The sequence below is a fragment of the Bidens hawaiensis genome, unplaced genomic scaffold (genome assembly GCF_021521415.1).
Source record: "Bidens hawaiensis isolate Kalapana, Puna unplaced genomic scaffold, B.hawaiensis_p1.1 tig00008933_1, whole genome shotgun sequence".
In the NCBI taxonomy this organism is placed as follows: Eukaryota; Viridiplantae; Streptophyta; class Magnoliopsida; order Asterales; family Asteraceae; genus Bidens; species Bidens hawaiensis.
Genome location: NW_027491648.1, coordinates 360,287 through 376,986, shown reverse-complemented (window position 1 = coordinate 376,986; position 16,700 = coordinate 360,287). Strand labels below are relative to the sequence as shown.

At 39.0% G+C, this 16,700-nt stretch overlaps 1 protein-coding gene and 2 pseudogenes across 1 annotated transcript; 2 read left to right on the top strand and 1 right to left on the bottom strand.

The window, feature by feature from the left end:
- Positions 1-5,403: 5,403 nt before the first annotated feature.
- Positions 5,404-7,809, top strand: LOC143530358 ((-)-beta-pinene synthase, chloroplastic-like; annotated as a pseudogene).
- A 4,276-nt stretch (positions 7,810-12,085) lies between these two features.
- LOC143530351 (parthenolide synthase-like) lies at positions 12,086-13,853 on the top strand (annotated as a pseudogene).
- On the bottom strand, positions 13,808-16,327 carry LOC143530352 (transcription initiation factor TFIID subunit 10-like). Its single transcript, XM_077025908.1, has 7 exons — positions 16,243-16,327; positions 15,403-15,512; positions 14,687-14,751; positions 14,495-14,557; positions 14,340-14,397; positions 14,217-14,267; positions 13,808-14,116 (listed from the first exon to the last, which is right to left on the bottom strand). Exons 2-7 carry the CDS (start codon positions 15,493-15,495, stop codon positions 14,036-14,038), a joined length of 411 nt encoding a protein of 136 aa, XP_076882023.1. The 5' UTR covers positions 15,496-15,512; positions 16,243-16,327; the 3' UTR covers positions 13,808-14,035.
- Positions 16,328-16,700: the final 373 nt, after the last annotated feature.

Sequence of the window (16,700 nt, the reverse complement as noted above, 5' to 3'; positions counted from 1 at the left end):
CCCATCATCAGCAGCAGCAATTTCATTCACCTTCTCCACCACCGGATGCGGGAAGGCGGCGTATTGATTTACTGCTTGGTCATATATGGCTTCAGTATCTACATTGTACAAAGGGAAGTTGGATGGCGGGACGCCTTTCTCAACAAACCCTAGACCAAGCAGGAAGCCGACCCGTTCCCCATCCTCGTGAGAAGCGTTGAGGGCTGCGCTCATTGCATCGTCGTAAGATGTCTCTGAGAAGACCCGATGCACAACCTACATAAGAAAATATACAAGTGTCAACACCCTATTTACAAAGAAAAGCGTGAAGACATGAAGATAGACTTACCTGAGACAACGCTTCTCGAAGAAGCCATTCCTTGGCAACCAGAGCTTCTTGAAGGGCGGCTTGAGCTTGGGTGCAGGCGCGTTCGGCTTCGCTTTTGTTAAGGTTGGCAAGTAGAACTTCCTTTGCGGCAGCCTCTTCGACGCCCTAAAGCTTCCGCTCGGTATGGTCAAGCACGCCCCTCTGGTCCAAGATCTCCTGGAGCTTCTTGGCATCTTCCATCGCCAAGGCATCATGAGCACGTTGGAGAGCCTCTAATTTGGCCTTGAGCTCCTCATTCTCCACGCGTAAAGGCTCAGCAACGGCTTCAGCCTTGGTGGCCCTCTCGGTTGCGTTCCTCGCAGTCTCCTTAGCCAGCCGAAGCTGTTCGTTAACAGCTTGGGCAGCCTTGGAGCGGGCCTCGAGTCGCGCTTGAACCTCAACCTCGAGGGCCTTGAAGGCCTTCTCCTTCTCCGCAGCAGCTGCGGACAGCTTTTGGTTCTCCTCCCGAAGAGCCCGCGCTTGAGATACTTCCTTGGCGCGAGCTGCTTTCAACTTGTCGTTTTCACGACAAAGCAGCTCGACGCGCGGCTGCATCCGGGCTTGGAGAACCCGAAGCTCGTTGGTTAGCCTACCCTCCTGGTAGCTAGCCATGGCTTCCCCCAACGCACCATGGGGAGCAGCGTGGCGAGCCCATTCCACGCACTCCACAGGGGTACGAAGGGTTGTTCCTCGGCGTATGTTCCATCGCGGAACATACACTTCATTGGAATCCGACACTGCAGAAAACAAAAAGCAGTTAGGAAAAGATGATAAAAAATATATATGTAGAAAAATGGGCCAAAAGAACCCTACGCACCTGTAGGGTCAATTACAGGCCGATAGCCGCCAAACCCATCACCTGAACCCAATGGAAATCCATCCAAGAGGTCAGGCAGATGGGAAGGTGGCGGAGAGATGCGAGAAGTCCCACGCGTACCTGATTGTCCGGCCGTCGTTGCCGATGACGGGGGCATGGTAGCAGCCGCCGTGGTCGCCGCCGCGGTCGCTGCCCGCAGAATCCGCGGCAACAGTAACCGCCGGCTCTGTGAAGGATGCTGTAAAAATCGCCCTCACAGCCGGCGGCGACGTCATCTCGGCTGGAACAGTCGGCTCAAAGGAGTGAGCAACTGAACCAGCGGAAGCAGGCGCAGGCGCCTGGGTCGACGCCTCAGGTAGGCTGACCAAGCCTACCGTCATTGGCGGAGAGGTAATACTCGGCCCCTGACCCTGGAATGCGCCAACATCCACGCCTGCGTAAAGAAGAAAAGTGTTAAAAGACTTAAGGATTAAACTACGAAGATAAAAGCTAAGAGAGTTGTACTTACGGGTTTTCTTGAGCTTGAACGTACGGACGGGCGGGGACGAACCCGATGGAGCCGGTCTCTTGATGCCGGTCACCGTCGTCGTCATTGGTTCTCCGGAGGTAACAGTCGTAGCCTCCGGAACAGTGGTCTTCTCACCACCGGGGTTCCCCGCCACCTCTTCACTATCTGACTCAGTGTCAGATAGGAGCACTGGATCGGTTGTGGAGGCCGCCTTCTCCTTCCCTTTCCCGCCGGCAACCCTCTTCTTCCGCACTAACGGAGGACCATCTGCGGATTCCTCAGAAGAAGACAGGATGTCAGGAATTCCAGCAGCGGGTACAGCACTGAGGGATGGAGGAGAGAATAACGCCTTACCTGGCCGCCGGTGGCTCAGGATCTCGTGGCCCAGCGGATAGACCTCCACAAACCGATCCGCTGTTTGCTCCAGGATGGGCAACTCGTTCTCGTCAAGAGCACGAGTACCCACCCGCACGGGACCGTCAGCTTCCCGCGGGTACAGGAGCGACTCCAAATCGTTCCCCTCTGAAAGAAAAGAAACAGTTAGAAGACAAACTCATATCAGCAAGAAAGACAAGACATACCATAAGGAGTAGAGTTCAAACCGTATTCGAGAAGGATGGGAACCTGAGACGCCTCCTTCCATACCCGGCTCATCCCCAGCATCACCATCCCGGACTCCGCAAACCGGTAAACCGGAGATTGGACCCGGGATATCTTTGCAAACCATTCCGCCTCCTGGTAGTTGGTGGCGTGGTGGCTCAGAATTGCTTGGCCATTTTTAAACTTCATGGCAATGGGGATGGCGCGGGCAGAAATGTAGAAGAACTCCCGCTTCCACGATCGGAGACTGCGCTCGGTCGCGCAAATCTTCAAACCCTTGATCCGGGTTGTCAGGGTGTACCACCCCTGGATGCACCTCCAAGTATAGAAGGTCATCAGGCGGTCCACATAGGGCTCAATGCCCAGAATCCGGCACACCCACTCGAAATGGCGAATCTTGGCGATCGCCATGGGGTGCAACTCGGTCAGATGAACACCGTGCCTCTCAAGGACACGGTAAACAAACTTTGTCAATGGGAACCTAAGATTCCCATAGACAAAGAATGCTGCATAAACCCCGATCTTGCCTCTGGGGGCATCGTACACGGTCTGATGGGGTTCAGGAAACTCAGGCTCGAAAGGATCGAGCATGAACTTCCTAACAACATACCGGTACTGATCGCCGGGCAGAGCACACTGGCACTCACCAGCAGTACTCTTATCATCGGCCGAAGACTCAAGATCACGAGAAGACATTTTGCAGAAAGAAAGCGATTTCGGGAAAATGCTTGCCTGAAAAGGGGAGTATTTGCCGGAAATCGCTAAGAAGAAGAAGAGAAGGGTGAAGGTGTGGATTGCAAAGAGCCATCTCCCCCTTTATATACTAATCGCAATTAATGCGATGAATTTAATGCGGAGGAGAGAGAAATCGAAGGTGCAATGAAACTATGACACGTGGCAAAAAGCAGGCTGGCAACAGCTGTTGACAGGACGCGTACCATTAATTTCGCGGCCACGCGCCCGAAAAATCGCGCCCACGCGCCTGAAAAAGCGTCTGGAATGACCATGTACGGTCACGTCACCATAACTTCCTGCACGTCCTGACACAGTCAGAAGAAACCGTCGCACGACGTTTCAGATGTTTGGACTGTTCCTATCTTTCCACCAACTCTTCGAATTTCGAAATTCAAAATTCAAAAAAGATTCAAAAGTAAGCGGGAAAATACCCCTTACCTTGGCAACCAAGTAACCGTAAGACGGATGCGGGTACAGTGTTAAGGCAAAACCCTTCACATACCTAGCACCCGCAGGGAATTGAAGCCAAGAATAACTTGGCAACCAAGTAACCATAAGACGGATGCGGGTACAGTGTTGAGGCAAAACCCTTCACATACCTAGCAACCGCAGGGAATTGAAGCCAAGAATACCCCGGCAACAAAGTAACTATAAGACGGGTGCGGGTACAGTGTTAAGGCAAAACCCTTCACATACCTAGCACCCGCAGGGAATTGACGCCAGGGGTACCTTGAAAGTAAAGTAACCGTAAGACGAGCGCGGGTACAGTGTTAAGGCAAAACCCTTCACATACCTAGCGCTCCGCAGGGAATTGAAACCAAGAAGGATCTTCTGGGCAATGCTTGCGGAAACGGAAATAACATCCCCGCATAGCGGGAACGTCGAGAACTACATTGTTTGAGGCTCCAGGATGGAATTGGTGGTTTTAACATAATTGATCACTATGTTCAAATCTACCAAAACCTCAGGGAGAATCCACACAAGTGGGACTCAACGCTCCTGACTTGCGAGGAGGTTACATACCTACCCGCATCATACCCAAAGATCAAGCAAAAAAATCGGGAATTTTTGCAAGTGACATTAGGAAACCCGCGGGAAGAATCCCCACGGAGAACCTTAAAACTAAAAACCTTTTTCAAAACCCCTTGCTTAAAGTCAAAAGTTCACCTCACTTTATTAAACATTCATGAGAAGAACATTGGACTGGGGGGACTTGAAGAGGTAGGTCCCAGCAGAGCCCAGTTGGTCCCGCAAGACTCACCTTGAACAGGGACGTCTGCGCAAAGGCCATCTGCTCCCGCAGGACCCACCATGCTCAGAGAACCTTACGCGCAGTACGCAAGCTGTACACGCAGGGAAAGCCTCCCAATGGTGAAGTACCCCGCCTGTTCCCGCAGTTGCGGATACAAGCCATCAGGGAAGGCTACCCGCAGACAGCAGGGCTACACGCACAAGACAATAGCTACTTCAGTAGTCACATGAAGGAATGAGCAAGGCGGGAACAATCCCGCCAAAATGAGCCAGTCCGTATGATTCTGAAAGATCTTTTGTACTATACCTACCAAGGTATGGATAGGACAGACAATCTGACCAGAACAGCCCATGAGCCAATCACAGGGTGACAGCTCACCGACAACAGTACGAGGAGGAGCACCCTCTAGTACTGTTTGTCACTATTAGCCGCTGCCTACTCACCAACTCTTACTGAGGGGCATGCGCAGCCTACAGTTGGTAGAATAGTGTTACTGTTGGCCGTAACCTATTCACCAACCAGCATGGCCTGCGTATAATCCACAGTAGGTGGGACGTGCATAATCTACAGTTGGTGGAATAGTGCAGCCGACTTTGTTACTGTTGGCCGTAACCTATCCACCAACCAGTATGGCCTGTGCATAGTCCACTGTTGGTAGAACAGGAATACTATTCAGCCGGCTGTACCTTATAGGAAACCTACCTTCGGCTATAAATACTCCAACATCTTGGAATGGTAAGATCATCTGATATCTCAATCTTATCTAGCAATCTCTTAATATACTCTTATATTCAGAGCAACCTAGTCTGATTCTCACGCCGGAGGGTGGTCACAAGGAGGAACCCCCCCCCTTCTCAGTGACGAGCTTACGGTGTATGTTTTGCAGGTCTCCTGAAGAACAACCTTTTCAGCTAGATCTCATCCGTGGGAAACATTACTTAACCCCCAGATTACCTATAATCTGTCCAGGGTTCACTTAGTGTTTCTTCAAGAACCTATTTGAATAGTACTGGTGCTACTGCTACTGTACTAGAGAGAAGTCATCATCATGGCTCTCAATATGTTACTACTATATTTATACCAAAGCGAGTCACTTAATTATTATCCATACTTATTTTATATTTTTTGTTCTCCCATCATTGACAATGTCTTCAATTTGCCTTTCCTGTCCTGGTCTTGATTTTTCTCGGCCTTCACCTGGTAGAAAGACAAGAAATATGGCCAAGCATGGGAAACAAGTAAATCTAAAACAACCCACAATCGCGGCTATAACTACTCGTACACCTACCGTTAGACGATCAGCAAACTATCCACCTTCGCTATGGTCCTATGAATATCTCCAGTCACTGACTGACAATTATGTAGTACGTTTTTCTTCCACTAGCATTAGTTCTATTGAACAAGAAAATAAAATCTATTTTAAATTTTGAACTACTCACGACGTTGTGTAATCAGTGGCGGATCTAGAAAATTTAGTCAGTGGGTGCAAAAAAAGTTCAACATAGAACTCGTCAATTCAAACTAAAACAAGTCAAACCAAAATGGGTCGGGTCAAACCAAGTGTGAAGCCACCATCACCCTAATCTATTCGTCTCCCACTAATTCAAAAATTTCAATTAACTAATATGGGCCTAATTGTTATTGTTCATAACAAAATTAAATTTAGACTTAAATATTTTGGCTTAAAATTTAAAAAGTTAAGTTTGAAGCACTAAAAAAATTATGAATGGGTCACTAAAACTTTTTTGGATGGGTCGGCTAAATTATTTTGGGATGGGTCACTTGGGTCTTTGGACCTAATATATTACAAAATTATAACGGAAACTATGAACTTGAGTGGGTGCAAACGCTCCCCCTGACTGAACACTGGATCCGCCCCTGGTTGTGTTAATGGTTCTAGATGTTTATGTTCGTGTAGGGAAAAAACTACGAGACGGTATCACATATATTAAAAGAAAAGGTGAGGACGTTGATTTCTGAAGGCACGGTGGTGGACAAGTACCCGTTAAGTACACTTGAATTAGTTGATGAATTGCAGAGGCTTGGGATATCTTATCACTTCAAGGAGGAAATAAGTAGTGTGTTGATGATGATATACATTTACTACTTCAAAGAAAATAAGAGCTGGAACAAATTAAAACTGACCCATAAAGCCCTGGGCTTTAGACTCTTGAGACAACACGGCTATCGTATCCCTCAAGGTAGTTATCGTTTACTACATTATCATTTTATGAACTTATGATTCATGATTTAATTTTATTGTCAAGAAATATTTGAGGACATCAAGGATGAGACGGGAAACATCAAGCCGAGCGTGCAGGGGGACATTGTAGGGATGCTTAACTTATACGAGGCTTCCTTTCTTGCGGTTGAGGATGAGAAGTTATTGGATGAAGCCAGAGAGTACACAAGCAAATGTCTGAAAGATAAGTTAGAAAAGGATTGCATTGGTAATGAAAGCATTGTGATGTTAGTAAGTCATGCGTTGGAGCTTCCATTGCTTTGGAGGCCTCAAAGATTTGAGGCAATATGGTTTATAGAAGCATACAAGAGGAGAAGCAACATGAGACCATTATTGTTAGAGCTTGCTGAATTGGATTTCAATATGGTGCGAGGGATACACCAAGAAGATCTAAAGTACTTATCAAGGTATCTATAATTCTATATGCTTTTGGTAATTGATATGCCTCCTTAAGGTATCTAGAATACCTTATCATATATATGTGTGTTTTGCGTGCGGTTATCGAATACTTGGTGATACTGAAAAGCAATGTTGTAAAAGGTCTACAAGGCCAAGTACTCCGCCATGTTACTAAGAATTGATCAAAGGTGGTCAACATCAGCCAGAATCACATCTAGTTGGTTAACTTGGACCGATTTTAACTTAAAAAAATAAAACATAATTTATATTTCTATAATATTAAAAAAAGAATATCATTTTTTTTAACTAATGATTAGCAAATTTTGGAATAATTTAGTATTCAAAAATGTATTTATCTTATTTATATTGATATTTACGTATTTTGCTATAAATATTAGTAAACTTATTATATTTGACATGTATATAATATCCGAAAGTTAATTTTCTTTATATTTACCATCTCCTATTACTCCTCAAGTACTCCAAGTACACCCAACTCCCTAGTCGGCCGCCTAGGTTCCGCCTAGTGACTTTTGCAACCTTGCTGAAAAGTGAACAAATTAATGAAATAGTGTATGCATAGGTGGTGGGAAGGTCTACGGTAGAACAAGAAGCTCGGCTTTGCTAGAGACCGGTTGGTTGAGAGTTTTATGTGGGCTGCTGCTGCAAGTTATCAACCATCATTAAGTGTTCTAAGGACAAACATAACAAAGCTTATTTCTCTAATAAATGTCATTGATGATATTTATGATGTGTATGGCACTATGGATGAACTAGAGACATTCACCAACATTGTGAAAAGGTTGGTGGATGCTTTACATATTAAATACATAGATGTATTATTTTGTTTCTTGAGACATGTATAACATATAAAGAGCTTGATTTTAGAAACTTGGAAGAAGTTGAATAAAGAAAGAAACTCCATCAATTGTCCATCTTCTCAAATATTAATAGAATGTGCAACAAACCTTGGTAGGATGGGACAGTTTACATACCAATATACGGATGTATTTGGCTCTCCTGATGATTGGTACCAATCTCATGAAATCTCCTTAATATTTAATCCTAAATCCTAAGGGATCATCAGATCAATACGACACGGATTTCGTTCGTGCGATCCAGAGTAATATTTGCCTGAGCATACCTCCTGATCATCAAACTAAATAAGGTGGCTTAATGAGTATCGTGTGGTTGAAGTTTGTCTTTCTGGTTATATCAGTTATATTCCAATTTGTTTATTTACACCTTACGAACCTTTATCACGTAACGTGACAATTGCATAACTTGCTGTACTATCTTTTGTGATTAAACATTTTCATGTGTTCTTGCTTATGCATTCAATAATATCTTGTAAAAGTATGTCTGAAAGCCGGGTAATCGCTACAAAGTATGATGCTAACATGGCTTTTTATAACTCTGTTTAGTTACTCGGAATCGATCAAAGGTTGTCAACCTCGGCTAGAATTGGACCTAGCTGGTCAACTCAAGCCGATTTTTACTTTGAAAATAAAGCATATATAATTCTTAATGTCTATAATATTAAAGAATAAATATATTAACTTTTTTAATTAATGATTATCAGTATATAAAATACTTTAGTATTTAAAAATATATTATTTTTATTTAAATGGATATTCACGTATTTTGTTATAAATATTAATAAACTTATGATATTTGACATATATATAATTTCTTGAAAATTAATTTCCTTGTAATTTATAGTGTTTGAGTACTCATTGAGTACTCTACGCCTAGATCGAGTATTCACAACTCCCAAGTCGACCAACTTGGGAGCACCTGGCAACTTCTAGTCTTCTACAACCATGATTAGTTCTATCATCGTATTGTCGGGTTGTTGAGCTCGGCCACTATTGTTAAAATTAACTTAATTGTACAACAAATCAAATAATTGATTAGCTTTTCATATATTAGATTTACATTTTATACACTACAACGATTTTTAATATGACCCGATGGCCTTTCCTAAAGACATGTCACCAGTATCTCAGCGCAATAAGTCTAAAATGTCAACGCCATAAGTCCCATAGCTAAAAATTAGTATATAGGGCTTCAATCGGGTCAGAACAAGTTTCTCGTAGTGATAAAGGGCAAGTTATTCACTTCCAAATCAACCACAATGTGGGCATCACAATTGCAAGAACTATCTTAATGTATGGCTTTGGCCTATATATATCAAAGTACATGATACCTCTAATATAACGTTCACATAATTCGATAAATAAGTATAACGAGAAAATATATATATTTCTTTAACTTGTCAAGAAACAGTTATACGTTCGAAACCAATAACCCGTTCCACGATGGTGGAGGATTGATTGCAGGTAGGTAGTGGCATGCAGTCGTAATGGTAGATTTCAACTTTTTTTTATTAAATTCCATATCCTATAAAAAAATTCCAAGAATCAAACACACATTCAAATTAAAAATCCTTTCACATGTTTCAATTCCTTCGAGTTTCAACTTTTTGGAAAATTTTAATTCTGTATCCAATTCGTTTGGTAAATTCTTAAAATAATAATTTACAACCAAACACAAACTTAATGTCATCGAACACAAAGTGTAAGAGAATTTGGTAAAACTTTAAAAAACTATAAAATTCGAAATACTAATATAGTTAGATAACAAAAAAAATATAATATAATTTGATTGATGGTATCATTTGAATGATAAAAAAAATAAAATAAAGTTAAGTTTGATTAAAAATTTGGAGGATGATAGATTATATTATTATATTTCACCTATTCAAGTTGGTATTTGGGTTTTCTTGCAACATTTTTTTTCACTCATTAGACTTAGAATAATACATCTGTTTTTTCATTAAATTTGATTTTATTTGATAATTTATGTTTGTTAACTTTAGAGAAATTTGTTTCTCACTTTCAGTATTTTAGTATAAGTATTGTTGGAAACGGATTGGTATTCAAAACTGAGTGATTTCTTTGTTATCTAATTTTTTTCTTGATATTATTGTATAAATTTTATTGAAAACGGGGTTGTATTCAAAATAAAGTATTTTTTTTTTGTCAGTTATACTAGTGACAATATCTCATTTATCCATGCTTTATTTATTTGTTTTGTTCTCTCTTTCATTTGTTATTAGGAGTGCCCGTACTATAACAAAAAATATTGATATTGGCCGAATTCTAGTCACATTGCGCAGGAGTATTCATGTGGTTTTTGTATTTGAAGAGACATCTAAGGAGTCTTTTACGCTGTTGAATTCTTTTCTACTCTCATTCAACCATGTTTAACTTTAAAAGTTATCCTTTTTTTTCTTACGTTAATGACCATCCAAGATGTTTTATTTAGGAAAGGTTGAAACTAGATACCTTTAGATACCATTCAGGTACCTTACCGGTTACCACTATGACATCTTGTAATGGTTAGGCCATGAGCTCCATATAAGCTCCACATCATCATTTTTTTCTCTTTCACACTATGTCATTTAAATAAAATGGTTTAACCCATTTAACACATAATTAATATAACAAATCAATTAGTAATTAATACATAATTAATACATATTGTTCCTTTTAATCCGTTAAAAGCATAACTTTTGGGCCTTTTTAACAAACTTAACACAAGTGAGAAGTGGTTTAATCCATATTTAAAGTGTCATGTTACTTTAACCTATGTAAAGGTTAGAGTATACCACATGGCCTTAGAGATATTTAATGACGTTATTGATGCTTAATGCGGGATCTATTATGACCCTCTCATTTTAATAAAAAATGAAATAACTTAACACAGTAAAATAATTAAAATTATTTAAGTAACATTTGCAAATGATATTGCCATGATTATCATATCATTTTTCTCATGTATGGAAATGTTCCCATCTCCAACTTATAACAATTGTTATAGGTCAAACTACATTATCTTCGTATCCTACAATATCTTTTAACCATGTTAATTATATATTATGCAGATAACTTTATTTATATTTTCCATTTGTTGGTAGTTCAACACTTCAACTGCGTTTTAATCTTTTCACATTATAAAAAACATGATAACTAGAATAATCGATTTGTGTGTGGATGAGTAAAAATCTAAAAAAAAAAATATATAATATTAATGGTTTTAAAACATCACATTGTTTATTTGCAGTAAGTTTAAAATATTGTTTATTTTATCTGAATTTAATATTTCGTTTGTGTTTCTATTTCATTTAAGCCTTTTAAGTGTCAATATGCTTGTTACTTTTAACTAAACTTAATTAGTAGGTTAACTAGAACAACATACACAATGAGACTTATTTGTAATGCTTAAGAATCTATATCATATGTTAGAACAACATACAAATGTTTGTAAAAACATATCTTGCATTTTCTTTCATATTATTTTTTTCTACATGTTTGTATCACGAATTTATTTAGATACTTATTTATTTTGTTTTCTCTTTTATTTGCTATAAGAAGTGTTGGTACCTTAACGAAAGAAACCGATACCAGCTTATTTCTCGTCATATCACGAAGGGGTATTCATCTAGTTTTTGAAAAAAGAGTAGTGTTTAATTGTATGCTTATGTACGTAAAGGGACATCTAAGGAGTCTTTTCTATGGTTGAATTTATTTTCTATTCTCATTCAACCAATCTTTAACTTTAAAGTTTTTTTTTTTAATAGCGGTGACCATACATCCAAGATGTTACATAGGAAATGTTTGAACATGAGACCCTTTAGATACTATTCAGGTGCTTTACCACCAGGCCATCTTGTGATGATTAGAGATATTTAATAGCGATATTGATATTTAATGCATGATATTTTAATGACCGAATATTTCTCAAGTGCGTGAAACCAAACAAAATGATGTGGAATTTGTCTAAGGTATACAAACACTCCCTTGGCACTCCTCATCCTACCATCGTAAACATAACATAAAAGAAACGGCTTTAATATTATTTGTAACATTCGGTCTCTCATACCTGTATGTATATATGATTCGCCCACTATGAGTAAACGATTTTGTTTTTTGTTTGTTCAAGTAGCAACTTCCTAGCATGTCACACATCCTATATGCCTCTCACTCAAGCACTCTTATACATACACTTAAAATACATTAGTAATATTTGAGGCTAAGTATTTTTATCTTTAACTCGATACGTCTTATACATACATATAGCATAATAATATAACATCACACGTGAAGTTCAACTGATCCTCCTCCACTATAAATACACATGGAGATCTTCAAACGACAAATGAGTGTATGATCAATCACATGGAGTTCTTTATTATCTTCCCTTTATGGCTTGTTACAACTTTAGTTTTCATGTTCTTCATGTTTCTATACACCCTAACATCAAATAGGTCATCCATGGAAGCCCCTAAACTTCCTCTAAGCCCTCAAAACCTTCCCATAATCGGAAACTTGCACCAACTACTCGGTTTACCTCGTCACCAAGCCCTATGGCAACTTTCCAAACAATATGGTCCCATTATGCTATTCCATATTGGTTCAAAACCTTTCATTGTCATATCTTCCCCTACCATGGCCAAACAAGTCTTTAAAACCCAAGATCACGTCTTTTGTTCTCGTCCCATGTCGCATGCCACCAAACGACTATCTTACAACTATCTTGACATCGTGTTTGCGCCTCATAATGATCACTGGAGGGAGATGCGCAAGGTTCTGGTGTCTGAGTTCCTAGGTCCAAAAAGAGCTAGCTCATTTAACCATGTGTTGGTGCCTGAGATTAAAAGCATGGTTCGTTCTCTATCGTTATACACATCAAATGTTGCGGTTAACATGAACAAATTGCTCTTAGCGACGGTAAAAGGGGTGGTGTGTAAGGTGGCGTTCGGTAAGAACTATAGAGAACAACCACTTAAGGGTCCTTCATGGGAAGTGATGATAGATGAAACCATGGAAATATTAAATGGGTCACTTGGTGATTCTTTTCCATGGTTAGGTCGATTCGTTGACCTAGTAAGCGGATGGAACCGTAAGTTGGAGAAATGTTATAGTAACCTTGATGCTTACATTGAGAGTATTGTGGATGAACATCAGAAGCATAGCATTCAGAAATTAAGTGATGATGATAAGGATTTTGTCGATATTCTTGTAGAGTTATCTTCGAAAGATAATACTTCTGGCTATCGATTGACTAAAGAAGACGTGAAAGCTCTTGTCATGGTAACTTAGCATTTTATTTCCTTTAAACAAAGAAATATGCAAAGGTTATGTAACTAATATCAATGTATTTTTAGAACGTATTAACAGGAGGAATTGATACAACAGTTGTGACGATGGTTTGGGCAATGTCCGAGATCGTTAGAAATGCTAGAGTGATGCAAAAGTTGCAAACTGAAATCCGAAATTGTAGCGGAAGAATAAGCAAAGAACACAAACTAGACATCACCAAAATGCCATACTTGAAAATGGTGGTGAAAGAGACACTAAGATTGCATCCACCGGCCCCATTATTACTCCCACATGAAAGTTTAAGCTACTGTCAAATTGGTGGTTATGATGTTTTTCCTCGGACGACTGTTTTAATTAACGGGTGGGCGATAGGAAGAGATCCAGAAACATGGGGGGAGAATGTGTTGGAGTTTTATCCGGAGAGATTGCCTTGATGTAGAATATGGAGGCGGTAAATACGAGATGGTTCCTTTTGGAGGGGGGCGAAGATCCTGCCCGGCAATGAACACGGTTTTAACGACTATGGAGTACACGATAGCAAACCTTGTTTACTGGTTTGATTGGGAAGTTCCTGCAGGAGTGAAGAATCATGATTTGAACATGCAAGAGGAAGGCTCTCTGGTTGCGCGGAAGAAATTACCACTTTACCTTGTTCCCAGAGAGTATATGTGGAAAGACTAGTAATCATTTGCATAAGTTAACTTGGTTTACGATCATTAAACAGTTACGGTGTAATGATCCATTTCAATTATCATTTATGGTTGTAATTTGTAACCCAAGAATAAAAAATGAAATGTATGAACTCGCAAAGTAAAACCGAGACTTCAAACATAGACATGAAAACACCAAATTTCGACCTAAATGCGTATTAATAGTTCGGTTTGTAACATTTAATCTTACAGCATTTGCACATGGTCTAAAAATGCATAAAGCACAACAGCAAAACTTAGAAAGCATACTTAACCACCCTTATTCATCTCTCGAAGTAGATTCTAGTCCAGCTGAAGGGTTATCAGCAAAATACTCCTGGTGCTTAACGTTTACACCGTACTGCAAATAACAACCATCATCATATTCGTGTTAGTAATATCATATTCAACTTATGTTACTAATGATATTATGTTCAAATTTAGATGATAGTTATGATTACCTCTTGAAGAGCCTTGGAGAGGTCCTCCATGTTCATGATTAGACGTTTATCCTGTTAAACCAAAAAGTTCAATAATATAAAAAAAACAAAAAGAAAACTTCACAAATGTTTATTATCGAGTACCCTTTGTTGTTTGTCCTTTTTGTCCCTCACTACAGCCGCCTGTCTAGCTTTGCAGTGCCTATGACAACATTCAAACCAACCAAACGTATCAAAACTAAATTTTCATTCTAATACAATATTTGTGTTATTAACATTTGACAAATTACAAAACTTACTGAAGAGCATCGATCGCAATGTCTGAAACAAACTTCTGAGCTGCAACTGCTACTAGCCTAGTTCTGAAAGACAAAAAAACAGCATTTATGTTGTCATGCATGCACATATATATGTATAAAATATGCATACACAAACTATGCGAAAACCTAAGATTCAAGAAACACGTGATACAGAAGAGACCAATAACTTACAAACGAACATCGGGGCATTGAAAACCACTCTTAGCTAAGTAATGTTCCACCAGTTCATCGGGAATCTGTATGAAAACATTGAACAAAAAAGTTAACTAAATACATGCAAGTAAATGGTTAAAATTAGGGGTGGCAATCTTGACCCATGGGTTGAATGGGTTGTATCAAAATGTATAATATGGGTCAAACTAAAAAAGGAAAATGATTGAAACGGGTCAAAACGGGTTGACATTTCTCGGGTTTTTTTTTTTTTTTAATGGAACGAGAAAAACGGGAAAAAATTTTTGGTATTTTTACTTTTTACGTTTTTGATTTATATATCGAGTTATAATTTTTTAATTATTTTTTTTGAATTTTTTGGTGAGGGGTTTTGAAATGGGTTTTGAAATCTCAACCCATTTTGACCCATTTCAAAACCCCTCACCAAAAATTCAAAAAAAATAATTAAAAAATTATAACTCGATATATAAATCAAAAACGTAAAAAGTAAAAATACCAAAAAGTTTTTCCCGTTTTTCTCGTTCCATAAAAAAAAAAAAAAACCCGAGAAATGTCAACCCGTTTTGACCCGTTTCAATCATTTTCTTTTTTCTTTTTTTAGTTTGACCCATCCTGACCCATATTATACATTTTGATACAACCCATTCAACCCATGGGTCAAGATTGCCACCCCTAGTTAAAATCGACCGCAAGTAAAAAAGTTAACTAAATCTTACAGTTGGCGTGTAGTCAGTTAACGAAGCGAGAAAATCCGAGAGTGCGCTTTCATCGTCATGCCTAACTTCATTTGATTGCTGATTGTGATTCATATTGTAAGGATAGGTTCCTAAAGATTATAAGAACATAAAATATATAATAAACATTAGGGATTTAACTATTGGAAACTAAAAAATTACTAAAACTTCAGTAGCAAATAACAAAAGTAATCAATTGATTATATAATGATAAATTAGGACAAAAATAGACATAAGAATTGAACTTCATCGTAAGGTGTGCAAACGAGCCGAGCCACTCACAAGCTACTCCAGATCGGATCGATATAAAGCTCAAACTGAGAAGAGCGCTTTTGAGCTCGAGCCTTGTATGGGAAGCTCGCTTAGACTTGTCGAGCCTTAACAGAGTCTTTTGGACTTCTATGTATTAATTTCAGACCGCACAGCAAAGCTCGTTTAGGCTTGTCGAGCCTTAACGAGCCTACACGAGCGTTTTTTTTCTCAAAGTATACAAATAGCTAAAAACATATATTAATTAACTAATAAACATTAAACGAGCCGAGCTCGAGCTTGAAAAAAACAACTCATGAGCTGATCTGGAGCTTTAGAAAACGAACCGAGCTCGAGCCTGGTCTCGGGTGGTTTACAGCAGGTGTTAGAAATAGAGTAAGTTGGAATCATCAATTGGGATATATAAAGTATTAGGTTACATGATTCAAAATTAGGTTTTTAACATAACTATTTACAGTCAGTCGGTCAGTAATATTGTAACATCAATTTACAGAATATTGAAAGCGAAATTAATTAGATGATAAATTAGCGATCGGAGCCGGAGAAATATACCTTCGCCGGAGAATCGAAGTCGGTGGATTGTCCCGTCGAGTAGTCAGGACAAGGGCTTCGTTCTCTGAAACTGAAAGAGTAATTTATATTTATTTTTCTTTTTTGTTAGTTATATTAATTAATTTTATTACATGTTAAACAAAATTAATTAAATTTAGGACTGTTAATTGGACGCTTGTTTATAAGGTAATTAAAAGTGTTTATCAAAGAAGTATACCGGGTGGTTTTTTTATTTTTTTTTATATAACTGAAATTAGTAGGTTAATCTTCATTTTTTCTTCTTATTGGTACTTGAAACTTAAAATTGTGTTAAAGTAACTAAATAAGTCGTATTCATGTTAGATACATGTGTTAAGAGTGTCGTCTCTAAGCTGTTTGACACGATAAGAACTATTAAAATATAAAAATTAAATAAAATGTAAGACTAATTGTTACGGACTGAAACCATTGCAAGGTAT

Bases quoted from the DNA above. Each gene is read 5' to 3' on its own strand.
- LOC143530352 (XM_077025908.1), bottom strand. From the start codon at position 15,495: ATGAATCACAATCAGCAATCAAATGAAGTTAGGCATGACGATGAAAGC. The intron at 14,752-15,402 runs GTAAGATTTAGT...GTTTTCATACAG, and splicing joins TAACTGACTACACGCCAACT to ATTCCCGATGAACTGGTGGA. The intron at 14,117-14,216 runs GTAATCATAACT...TGTTATTTGCAG, and splicing joins TCTCCAAGGCTCTTCAAGAG to TACGGTGTAAACGTTAAGCA.